General features: G+C 47.1%; 1 protein-coding gene across 2 annotated transcripts; it reads right to left on the bottom strand.

Moving 5' to 3' along the window:
• Positions 1-269: 269 nt before the first annotated feature.
• PIGS (phosphatidylinositol glycan anchor biosynthesis, class S) lies at positions 270-11905 on the bottom strand. 2 transcript variants are annotated; one of them, XM_004684862.2, is made up of 12 exons: positions 11856-11905; positions 11464-11603; positions 11269-11380; positions 8508-8597; positions 8211-8302; positions 6377-6584; positions 5635-5777; positions 4895-5009; positions 3652-3797; positions 3002-3102; positions 1640-1850; positions 270-1299 (listed from the first exon to the last, which is right to left on the bottom strand). In XM_004684862.2, the coding sequence occupies exons 1-12, from the start codon at positions 11887-11889 to the stop codon at positions 1024-1026; spliced, it is 1668 nt and encodes a 555-aa protein (XP_004684919.1). In that variant the 5' UTR covers positions 11890-11905; the 3' UTR covers positions 270-1023. The 2 variants fall into 2 exon arrangements, with proteins under 2 accessions (XP_004684919.1, XP_012582088.1); XM_012726634.1 differs by lacking the exon at positions 11856-11905 and adding an exon at positions 11840-11854.
• Between the last annotated feature and the right edge of the window lie 538 nt (positions 11906-12443).

Raw genomic sequence — 12443 nt, 5'->3', positions numbered from 1 at the left:
CTGAATGAGTTGGTGGCTGAGGGCTTAGGCTGGCACAAGAGATCCCCTAAGAAAAAAATAGATGCTAACAGCCTTGTTGGGCCACCCAAGGCATGCTGAGGGACAAGAGCTTAGGTGTCTAGCAACCAAAAGGCACCCCCCAGACTGGGAGGCAGAAAGGGCACGTGGTCACACAGAAGCAAGGTGGACCTGTGATGTGAGCCCAGGAGGACAGATTCTAGAAAACCTTTAGTACACAGGAGTGAAGGAAATGCTCTTACTTCATTTCGTTCCAGTTCACATTCCATCGGTTTATTGAGAGCCCAGAATATGCCGAACACTTTCACAAGTTTGTCACATTCCATTCTCAAACCACATTATAAGGTGAGGTATTAGTAGTGTCATTTAACAAATAAAAACCGAGGCCCAAAGAGGTTCAGTTGCTTCCCAGGTGGTGCATGCAGAAGCAAGGGTGTGAGTTCAGGCACGACGGATCCCACATCATCGCACTGCCTCTGTGAAGGGATGAAGGGAGCCGCTGCACACACATAGCAACTGCGCTGCCACTTTCTAGAGTCCTGTCAGGCTATTCCCAGCGGAGGGGGGGGGGAAGCACCTGGCCCTTCCGTGACAGGAGTGCTAGGACTCTCCCTAAGGGCTCCAGGAGTAGCATGGAGTGGCGTACATAGAACCAACCCAGGTTATCCCTTAATGCTCCGCAGTGCAAGAGGGCCGTGAGGAACAAGACCAGAGCGCAAGTTGCCTCTGCCCCCTGAGGGAGAGAGGCAAGTACCTTCACATTCAAGCTGGATAAAGACACCCAGATGTGACTCTTGAGATGGAGTATGGGGAATGGGATTTGAAATAGAGAAGTGGGAAAGGACAATCAATAGTCCATTCTGAAGTGTCGGGGTTTGGTTGCTGGAGGTGCCAGGGCAAGCTGGAGACAGACCAGTCATCCACGACAGGCTCCGTTTATGTGCCTCTCAATCTAATACTTCCCACCTGGCTGGGAAGGAAGGTTTCCATGAGAGGCCGTGCTGCTCAGTCTGTCTTCTCAGGCTTTTTCCAGGACTTGAGGGTCTCCAAGGAGATCTTTACCAAAGACAGGAGGATGGGCACAGCCATAGGCAGGAAGAGCGGGATGTAGATGGCAAACTTCTGGTCATCAGGGAAATAGAGGAGATGGAGGAGGGAGGGGTCAAAAAAGGCGCGTTCTGAAGATGTCACCGCTTCTTGGCTGGAGACGAAGGCAGAGGCCAGGTGCCCAGTGGCCAGCTCCTCTGCTGCCTTCTGGACTGCAGCTACAGCCCTGTACACCTGGGAAGGGAATGGGGTTACTGCTAAGTCCTAGGCTTTGGGGGTGGGAAGGGAGGTATGGCACAGCTGGGGCTCGCTGTGCCTTCCATCTATCAGAGAGCCTGCCTAGAATTCACCAGGATACATGGAGCCAGGGACTATGGTGTATTTTCTTAGCATCTGCTTAAAACCTCAACCCCCACCTACTGGGGACCTGGCACTGCCTTCCAGAGGATGTCTAGGACTGAAAGAAGGAATCCCCACACATATCCTCTCCCTCAATGGGTCTCTGGTGCACCACACCGTAGCCCTTTCTGGCCACTCCGATCTAGACCACAGCATCTATCCCCTGCCCACTTACCTCAGATGCCACATCATCCTTGATGACAATGTTGCTTATCTTGCCCAGAAGCTGGGCCAGAGAAGTGAGAGTGGTGGTGGCTGTGGCCAAGTTCTCCACTGACCGAGCCCAGAGCAAACGGTCCAGCTCCCAGGTCATTAGCCCTTCACTTTGAGGCTGCGATAACAGGCATTTTGGAGGTACGTGGGGCTGAGCAATCCCAAAGAGCAGCCTGTAGGAACAGCGAAGGTCAAGGAAGCTGAGGCCAGGTGGGAGAAGATGGCTAAGCTACAAGTGATTTTTTAGTCTTACCCAGAACCATGAGGTGGCAGTGTTTTGGGGTACTGGGGGGATGAACAGCAACACCAAGCAACCCTAAATCCCAAGCCCAACATTTTCACTTTTACCTATTCCTCTACTGGACTTCTAAGACCTTGTTTGGAAAGGCTCCCATGGCTAATTACTCCTAATAACACCAACTTAGTTTAATCCTCTCACCCTGTCTACTCTCTTTGGACAAACGGGGCCACTGGGAGTTAAGGGATGATCCAGTACTCCCTCTGACAGGGCATGCATTCTGTGCCTCGCTAATCCTGAACCTATGAAAGGCTTTTTTTCCTGAAAAGCCTAGACACAGTCCTAGAATCTTCAACATAGGTCTGCAGGTAGTCGCTAGCAACAAATCAGTTAGCTTAAGAATTAACAGTTTGGGCCCTCCCTGGTCACGCAGCGGGTTAAAGCACAGCACTAAGAAGCTTAAGCCACTTCCGCATGAGTTCGATTCCCGCCTGCCCCGGAGGTGACCACAAGGTGCGGCAGACCTCTCCTGACCCGCCCGCTGCTCCCCTCTGCAGTCGATCTGCCTGTTCTGCTCCCCACTCTGTCTCTGGTGAAGTCTTTTGCCACCTCTGAGTCTCTGGCCTGTACCCCAGTTCTGTATGCACAGATAAATAAATCTTAAAAAAAAAAAAAAAGAATTAACAGTTTCGAGGGCCCTCCCTGTTGGTGCAATGGGTTAACGTGTCGCACTGTGAAGCTATCCACAGCCACTACATCATGAGTTCGAACCCCAGCCAGGAAACACTGACTGGGGGTTCCTGTACCACCTGCTGCTCCCCTCAGCAGTGTTTTTCAGTCAATCTGCTTGTTCTGCTCCCCACTCTGTCTCTGGTGAATCTTCTCACATTCCTCTGGCCTAACTCACCCAATGGACCAGATATTCATGTGTCTATTTTTCTTAAACAGTTTGTCAGCATCTTCTATTTTAGGAGGATGAAGATCCTCAGAAATGTTTTTAGTTTCCCTGGCGCTCTGGACACAGCCAAGGCAGGTAAGATTTCATTTCAGTCAGCTCAGGAGAATATGGTAGACCCAGGACCTCACCGCAACTGAGCCAGGAACACCTCCATCACCCGCACCATGTCCACCTCAACTCTCACTGGAAGCTCTGAGGCATTGTAGGCTTTGGGGTCCACATTGTACACCTGGAGGGGATAGGAAGTTGTCACATCACACCAGGACTATGCACAGCTCTCCCCTAGACACCCAGAGGCCACGAGCAAAAAGGAAGACATAGTCTGTGCTCCTCAGAATTTGCAAACCTGATGGTACAGCTAATATTTATGATTCCTGCTATTAGCTTTAAATAAGTTTTCTCCATTATCCCCTCAGAAGCCCTATGAAAGAGATATTTTTATTCCATTTTAGAGTTCTGACTCATGAGAAAGTCCCAATGTAACAGGGGAGATAAAGACCCCAACCTCACAAAACTCCCACCAAAAGGGTTAAAACCGACAACGCACACAGACTGAGTTCTCAGCAAGTGCAAACTGCTACAAGCAACAGGGTCAAATTCTAGAAGACACTGGCAGACATCAGATACTGTGGAGCGGTGAGGCATGAGCTCACAATACTCTCACCTCTTTGGTGCCAGTCCCTCCCAAAGGCCGGGCCACAGGGGACACCAGAGGACAATCTCAGGGAGCATCTGTCTGTCCCCCAAACGTCTGGGGTCAGCAGAGTGTGACCATTACCATAATGCCACCCCAGCGGGGACTGTGGAAGGCGTTGGTGGCCACTGGAGCTCCATCCTTGTCCTGAATATACAGGGGGGTGTGGGCAAGCTCAGGTACATAGAGTAGAAAGTTGAGCACTGGGTAAAGGGAGGCAGCACTGGATCCTGTGGGACAAAAGGAGAAGGGTGTCAGAACACCAAAGCATGCTGGATCCTGGTCTTCCAGGGCAGCTTCTAACGTGCTGGTCACTGACTCGGGTCTGTTTCCCAGCTGATAATCACTAGGATGTCATCCAGTTCTAGGTTTCTGTGGTAAAGAACCTCTGAATATTCTTCCAAAGATCAAATACAGTCCTTATCCCCCAAATGTCCCTGAAACACCCCACCCACTCTTGACTAAGATAGCTTTTCTCTGCCACTACCACATGGTACTCATATTACTGTAACTAGTTTATGCACAGGTATACATCTGCCTTCATGTCAGTTCCCTGCTCCCTATCCTTCAATGGCTAGCTATTCACACCAAGATAAAGTTCAGGCACTTATGTGGTCCTTTCTGAGCTGGTACCTGCCCATCTTGCCCGCCTCCTCTTTGGTTACTCCCTTACAATTCAGACCACTAAACTTTTCTGGCCTTCTTGAATGTCCATGCACACTCACTCTTCTACACTGAATTCACAGTTCCCTTGCTGGAAGTGCCCTTCTATATCTCTGAACTCAGCACTGGCACAAAGCAGTGTTGGCCAATGTCTGTTGAATAAACGAAAGAAAAGCAATTTGTGGAGGCCTCTTGAGTCCTTACAAGCCTGCAACTCCACAATCAGTAATATACTCACTTTGGTCTCTCTGTACGACAGCTCCTGGTCACATCTACTCTTCCTAGGTTTCACCCCAAAAGTGAAAAACTGGAATCCTAGTATCAAGGTTCCTCAGCAGAATTGTCAATTCAATTCTGTTTTCATGTACTTCTGTCATGGTCTTTCCCACATGTGACTACATCTTTCCTGAGTGACTGTCAGGGAGGAAGACACAGTCTATCCATTCATTTCTGAAAAGTGCTGGGAAGCACGCTTAATAAATGCTTTGGGAACATGATGTGGAGAAGCAAATGTCAACAGAACATCATGAAAAGGAAGCCTAAATGTCCTGTACTCCTTTAACGCCCTCAGGCCAACCCAGACCAGGAACCGTCACTCTATACAACACGCCTCCAACTCCAGGCTGAAGCCTCAGCGTCCCTCCCGAACTCCTCAAGAGCTCACCCAGCCGGGACTCCACTGGGTTGATGACATGGGGAAGACTGTGTGCGGCCAAGTAGTAGCTGGAGGAAGCAGGGTCAAAGCGAGGGTTTACCCCCAACACTGCATAGTAAAGGATCTGCAAAGAGGGAGATTATTTTACTGCTTTATATACCACTTTGTCCCACAAAAGATATGAAGTACATTAAAAAAAAAGACACAATTGGGACAGGGAAAAATATAAGATACACAATCAGGGCTGAGTCAAATTAGGTATAGGGGAACAAATACAGATGTTAAGGGTAAAGTTCAGTATACTAACTACATGCTTGGAAAGCCACACAGTTTACCAGGCTTTCAAACAGCCTAAACAAAGAACAGCAGACTTCAGCACCCAAAAGATCAAATCAAGCCAACTATTCAGAAGTAATTACTCCCACTCCTAAGACCTAACAAAAATTTCTCCCACGTTTCCCCTAAAAGGACACTGTGTGATACAGAAAGCCGCATTCTTCACATCTTCGCTGTTACTACATGAGTCTATTTCAGGGTTTTTTGTTTTCTAAAATAAATTCCTTTAAGGATAGCATAATGGGCAAACACAGTTCTCGAGGAAGTTAGTTTAACAAGCACTGATGAAACTCGCAGAGGTGGACACCAAAGAGGGAAACCAGACACCAGAACCAGACACACAAAGGAAGTGCCTTGCAAACCAGCACTGAGGGGCATGCAGCCAGGGATTCCTCAGCTCATCCCTGGCTCACCTGAGAGTCCACAGAGATGTTGCCCGCGACACTGAGTGCGTTCAGGAAAGGCTGGACATAGTGCTGGACAGCCCCTTCGATGTCCCAGTGGACGTCGTGGGACTTGGGATCCGGGTTGAGCAAGCTGAAGGTAATCTCATAGCCTGCAAGACAGAAGTCCAGGAGGTCACAGGCTTCTGTGGACTAAAGAAGAGGGGCAGCCTGTTCCCCTGGCTGTTTCTTCTTTAGAATGGGGCTGCTTGAACCCACATAGAACCCATATAGAAAGGGGCTGTGTAGAACCAAAGGGAGGATAAACCTGGGATGAACACTGAGTGCCTTAAAAAACAACTTGAGGCCCTCCCTGGTGGCACAGTGGGCTAAAGCTCAACACTGCAAGCAAGCTGCAGTCACTTCTGTGCGAGTTTGATCCCTGCCCCGGAGGTGACCCACAGGGTGCAGCAGACCTCTCCTGACCCACCCTGCTCCCCTCAGCAGTGCGCTTCACTGATCTGCCTGCTCTGCTCCCTACTGTCTCTGGGGAATCCTCTCACTGCCCCTGCACCTCTGGCCTGTACCCGAGTTCTGGATACATAAATAAATAAGTCTTTAAGGAGAAAAATTTACCTCCTTAAAAACGAAAAAACAACAACAACAAAACTTGAGACCAGAGCAGAAAGGAGTCCAGAGTTTATATGCAGATTCCCTCCGCCCCAGAATTGCTTTCCCTCTCCCTTCCCAAGGCAGAGCCTGCATTCCCTACCCAAGCTGGACTTCAAAGGCCGCCTCTTATCAGCACTCCACTTGTCTTCTGGGAGGTGGTCAGCCAGGGCTGCAGCAAGCACATCCTCAGTCAAAGACATGGCCTGGGCTACTTGGATTATGCGGCGGCCAATGATGTTAAAGGCCTCGCGGTGCACAATCCCGCGCACCACCGCAGTCCTCTTGGGCCCAATGTAGCTCAACGTGTCCTGTGGAGGACAAGCAAGAGAGTCCTATGGCTCAGGGAAGGAAAAAGAAGAGCACTGGGGCCCCTGTCTGAGACTCTGGCCTTCGGGCCAGACCACAGGCCTGCACCTGTCTTTAGATTCATAGTGAACTCCCAATTACATTTCTGAGCTTGTGTACTTGAGCTTTATTCATTAACAGCCCATGCTCTTTCCCAACAGACAAAGAAATCCAGACAAAATCTAAATCTTCTCTGTGGGAAAGATGGCATGCTGAGCAAGAAAAGCAGAGTAAACAGCAACTGGAAAATCTGACAGGAGTAAATGGCACATGGCAGAGGCAAGCACAAGAATGTTCACAGCAGTATTATTTCCAGTAGTGAAGCCTGGAGACAATCCAAACGCCTGTCAGCAACAGACTGGGTAAAAAGTGATATGTTTGTACTACTAAACATTCAACAGAATTTAAAAAGAGCACATTCGGTTTAATGTATGAGCATAGATGAATCTCTCAAACAAAAAAACGATAAACAAAAGTTGTACTATACCATTTATATAAAGTTCAAAATATGTAAAACTAAGTATATTGTTTATGGAGATACAACATATGTATTGCATAAATAAATAAATCTTTAAAAAATAAATAAAATGCTTGGAAAGACATGGAAACAGCCCAAATGCCCAAAAGTAGATGACTGGATTAAAAAGATGTGGTACATATACACAATGGAATATTACTCAGCAACCAAAAAAAAACCACATGCCTTTTGCAGCAACATGGATGGAGCTGGAGAAGATCATGCTTAGTGAAATAAGCCAGAAAGAAAAGGAAAAATACCGGATGGTTTCTCTCTTAGCAGGGATATAACAGACCCGGCGAGAAAATGATAATGATGAACAGCTATATACCAGAGACATTTTGTGGGGGTAGAGTTGGGAATGGGATCAGAAACAGTGTGGGGAGGGAAATGCACTGGACTATGAAAAATGCACAAAAATCTGTAAAAATAAATTATAAAATTAAAAAATAAATAAAATGTTCTTTCATCATTTTATAATAATTAAATATCTCATACATTATAAATTTGAAAAGAAAATGGCATTTAGTACTGAGGCTTTTGCTCATAAAGTAAAAAGGTGAATAAATCACCTGACTATGACACAACCCATTCAAACCAGCTTCTTTCTTTTAATTCTGATTTTATTCTACTTTAAATGGTCATTGGAGATTTAATTATATACAAGTCTTGGAATTAGAAAGCTCCAAAGTTAAGGGATTCCCTGGTGGTACAAGGAGTAAAGTCTCAGCAGTATGAAGTTATCCGCAGCCACTGCAGCATAAGTTCGATCCCCAGCCAGGGAACTAACCCACCACTGCTCCCCTCATCAGTGTATTTCAGTCAATCTGCCTGTTCTGCTCCTCACTGTCTCTGGTGACTCTCCCCCCACCTCTCGCCTACATACCAGTTATTGTATTCATAAGTAAATAAATCTTATTAAAAAGAAAGAAAGAAAGCTGCAGAGTCAGTGAGTAAATCCCTACTTGCTGGAGAATTTTCTACAGCAAATGGAAAAAATGGATTGCAAGGCTGCAAGGAGGTGACCCAGGAGAGAAAGGGCTGGGTTGCAGCCAGTCTCTGCTCAGCCTACCTGCGGAAGAAGTGAAGAGTGCTCAGGGATCACGTACACAGTCAGGGAGCCAGCTGCTTGTTCCTGTGGCTCAGTTAACATGGATTCTGCCTCTAAGAACAAGAACAGGTAGTATACCAGGAGCAAAAAAATCAGTCCTTCTCCCCAAGTGTCCCCCTCCATATACCAGACAGTGATGCAGGCTGAAATACAAGGTATTTCTTTCCCTGCTTACCCACAGCTGGAAACTATACATTAAAAGATCAGAAGGGAAAAAGGGGCTTCATGTTCAAATAGTATGATCACCCCTTCTGGTACCTTGTACGCTGCCCAAGGACAGGGCTTTCTCCTCATGATCCAAAGCCCTCCGATAGGCCTTCTGGAAACGGCATTTGATTTTCATTTTGTCTGAGAAGGGCAGAAGCATAATGGGAAAAGCATGATTCAGATCTCAGCCAACATTTCCAGCCCTAATACTAACAATATCCAGTGGCTGAGGACAGCAAAGTGATTGTTCACAGAGAAAAACCAGGAAGTCAGAACCGATTCCAATGCTCTCTACAAGGATGTTAAACACACAAAATCCCATCTATCTTCCACCTGTCCAGCTCTTTCCTTTGACTGTGTGTACACTACCCTCAGCCTGAGGTACCTCCCAACAGAGAAGTCTATTATGATATCCATGACAGTAACAGATGAAAGGAGAAAAATTATATGATCATTTTAATTGCTGCCCCCAAAATTAAATCCAAGGAGCAATCCTGATAAAAACAAAACAACAGTAAATATAGTTCCAATAAAGTCAGTAAGCAGACAAGGTCCCTACCCTCTCCTCATTTAGCATTGTTCTTTCTGACATTCCTGACCAATATAAGAAGAAAGAGAAATACAAGAAAGCGGTTAAATAGCCGCTTCTGAAGTAGTTAATTATTTAAAAGAAAAAGCTAAGAGGACCAACTGAAAAAACTAAAACTACTACAATAGTAGCAGTGCAGTAAGATGACTAGATGTAAAAATAAAACATCAATAGCTTTCTAATAAACCAGCAATATCTGATAGAAAAGCAATCATTTTTCAAAATCTCCATGATAGGAGCAAATGTGCAAGACTCTAAAAAAGGAAAAACAAGGGACTTTACTGAAGGGCATGGATTGAAAGAAAATGAGAAAAGCATACAACTCCTAGATGGAAAGACTAAAGAGTCTATAAATGTTCATTCTCCCCAAGTTAACCTACACACTGTAAGGCAATGCCAAAAGAAATACTTTGCTGCCCTGAAATATGACAAACTGAACCTAAAATTTTATTTGAAAAATTCAAGAATTCCATAAAACACAGAAGAAATAATAGAATTTAAAAAATCACAACTGCTAATGAAATGAATTTCAGCACCAATGAATGCTAAAGCCATCAGGTAAAAGATTAACTAGGAACTTTAAAATACAGTCTCCGGCCCTCCCTGGTGGCGCAGCGGGTTGGAGCATAGCACTTAGAATCTAAAGCCGCTTCCACATGAGTTCGATTCCCGCCTGCCCCGGAAGTGACCACATGGCGTGGCAGACCTCTCCTGGCCCGCCCGCTGCTCCCCTCAGCAGTGTACTTCGTTGATCTGCCTGTTCTGTTCCCCACTCTGTCTCTGGTGAAGCCTCTTACCGCCCCTGAGCCTCTGGCCTGTACCCCAGTTCTGTATGCACAAATAAATAAATCTTTAAAAAAAAAAAAATACAGTCTCCCTAGTGGCACAAGAGGTTAAGTCTCAGCACTATGAAGCTATCCTCAGCCACTGAAGCACAAGTTCCATCCCCAGCCAGGAGATCTGACCACATGGCACAGCAGACCTCTCCTGTCTCACCCACTGCTCCCCTCAGCAGTGTAATTTTAGTCAATCTGCCTGTTCTGCTCCCCACTCTGTCTCTGGTGAATCCTCTCTCCCCCAGCCCCTGTACCTCTGGCCTGCACCTCATTCTTGTATGCATAAATAAATAAATCTTTAAGGGCCCTCCCTGGTGGAAGAGGACACAATGGGTTAGAGGACAGGACTATGAAGCTATCTGCAGCCACTGCAACATGAGTTCAATTACCAGCAAGGGAGCTGACCCACATGGCTGGCAGACCTCTCCTGACCCACCTACTGCTCCCCTCAGCAGTGTATTTCAATCAGTTCACCTGCTCTGCTCCCCACTCTGTCTCTAGTGAATTCTTTCACTTCCTGCACCTCTGGCCTATACCCCAGTTCTTGTATGCATAAATAAATAAATCTGTAAAAAAAATTAATAAATCTTTTAAAAAAATATTACAACCTCTGCCTTTCTTTCCTCCCAAAGTTAAATGTTTTTTCTCCAGGTGCAATCCCTGCTTCTTATATACATCTGTGATTTATGTGCCTTTCTCTCTTACCTACTTATGGATTTCTTGAAACCATTTGCAATTTCTCATTCATTCCCTCCAAATTCCTGGTACCTAACAACAGTTTCTAACTCTTAGTAAAGAGTTTACTGACAAACTGAACAAAGCCTGTACACAAATCCAGCTTGATTCCAAACGCTATTCTTTCCACTACATCCTATTTCTTTCCCCTATTTCCTAGTGAAGCATCGACTGCTTTTGATCAGGTTGCACGACCGTTTTATTAATAAGATTACTGCTTTATTGGTGAATACTGAGTTTGAAATGGCTTTTCTCCTAACCAAACACATGTTCATTGGGAGAAGTCCTTTAAAAAATGTTTTTAACTTAGGCCCTCTCTGGTGGTGTAGCAGATTAAAGCACAGCACTAAATAAGTTAAAGCCACTTCAGTATGAGTTTGATCCCGGCTCTGGAGGTGATCCACAGGGCATAGCAGACCTCTCTTGACTACTTCCTCAGTCGGCCTGTTCTGCTCCCCACTCTGTCTCTGGTGAATCCTCTCACCGCTCCTGCATCTCAGGCCTGTACCCCAGTTCCGTATGCATAAGTAAATAAATCTCTTTTTTTTTTTTTTTAAGTTTTTAACTTGTTAGCACCCACGCTGCTCCTACACAACCCATCTCTGGATAGAGCTGAGACCTGAAAGGGAAGCCCGATGACCCAGGAACTTACATTTCAATGGAATCTCTCTCTCATGAACAACGGTGAAGGGCAGCTTCTCCTGGTCGTCCAGAGGCAGCGATTCCCGGGTAAAGACGACAGCGACTGGCACCGCGAGCCGGAGCTTTGGGAAGGAGCATTAGTGTCATGGGTGGAGTCTTCAGCTTGCCGGTGGGCTGCCCGCGACCTTCCCCACCGAGGGCTCACCTGCAGGGCATTTAGCCCACTGATCTCAGAGTAAGGCAGCGGGGCTCGGTAAGTCTCGGTGGTCTTCCACCAGAGCGGCAGCCCCAGCACGATGGCCACCGCAGCGAAGAAGAGGGCGGAGCGCTTGCCTCGGACCACCTCTGAAGAGACCAGGGGATCGACTCAGGCTCGAAAAAGGAGGTTCGGGTGCCAGCCGCACCCCCAACGTGGAGGAGCCAGGGCAACCGGTACTCTCCGCCCGCATTCATAGGGGTCCCCTAAATCTATAGGAGTCCAATCTCAAATGACCCCCGACTCCCAGTCCGCCGGACCTCTGACACACCGCAGTCCCCGCCCTCTCGTACCTCCCCAGCAACTCGCGCAACGCAGCCCCCACCCCAATCCCGGCGCACCTAGGTCAGTAGAGGCAGCCCCGGTGGCGGCCATGCTTGTTCCCGGCTGCTTAGCGCCAGGGGGCGGGGCCGTACAAGTTTTCCCCAATCGCAAACCACCGCGGCGATCGCGACCAATGGCGAGCGCGCTCCTTACCGGCAGGCGGAAGCAGGCCGGCGAAGGTGGGCGGAGTCCACGTCAAAACAAGCGGCGAGTTTGAAAGTTACTACTGGAGCCTCAAGGGGCAGGCGAGGGGCTGTGCGGTTTCAACAGTTTTAGAAGACATAATTCATCTCCCGCGCCTAGCCCCAGAGATTGGGAACACAAACTGTGCAGTTGTTAAGTACTAGCTGGGTGACCATAGGCAACTCTAAGGTTCAGTGGTCTCTTCTGAAAAATTGATTCAGTGAAATGAGGATTCATGCAAAGAATCTGGAACATGGAAAGCAGTCAAATGTAAGCCATCGAGATTATTGCTTATCATTGCTATCCTAGAGCTCCCCTTCTAAATTTCTCTCCTCAATCCTCAAACTTGGAGGTTGACAGCTAGTAGAAACATTTAGCAAGCTTGACTCGTTTGGTATTTCTGAATTCGTTACTTATAAAAG

The sequence above is a fragment of the Condylura cristata genome, unplaced genomic scaffold (genome assembly GCF_000260355.1).
Source record: "Condylura cristata isolate star-nosed mole 26May11 unplaced genomic scaffold, ConCri1.0 scaffold00017, whole genome shotgun sequence".
NCBI lineage: Eukaryota > Metazoa > Chordata > Mammalia > Eulipotyphla > Talpidae > Condylura > Condylura cristata.
Note: the sequence above shows the minus strand (reverse complement) of the source record. Positions and strands in the feature narration are given on the sequence as shown.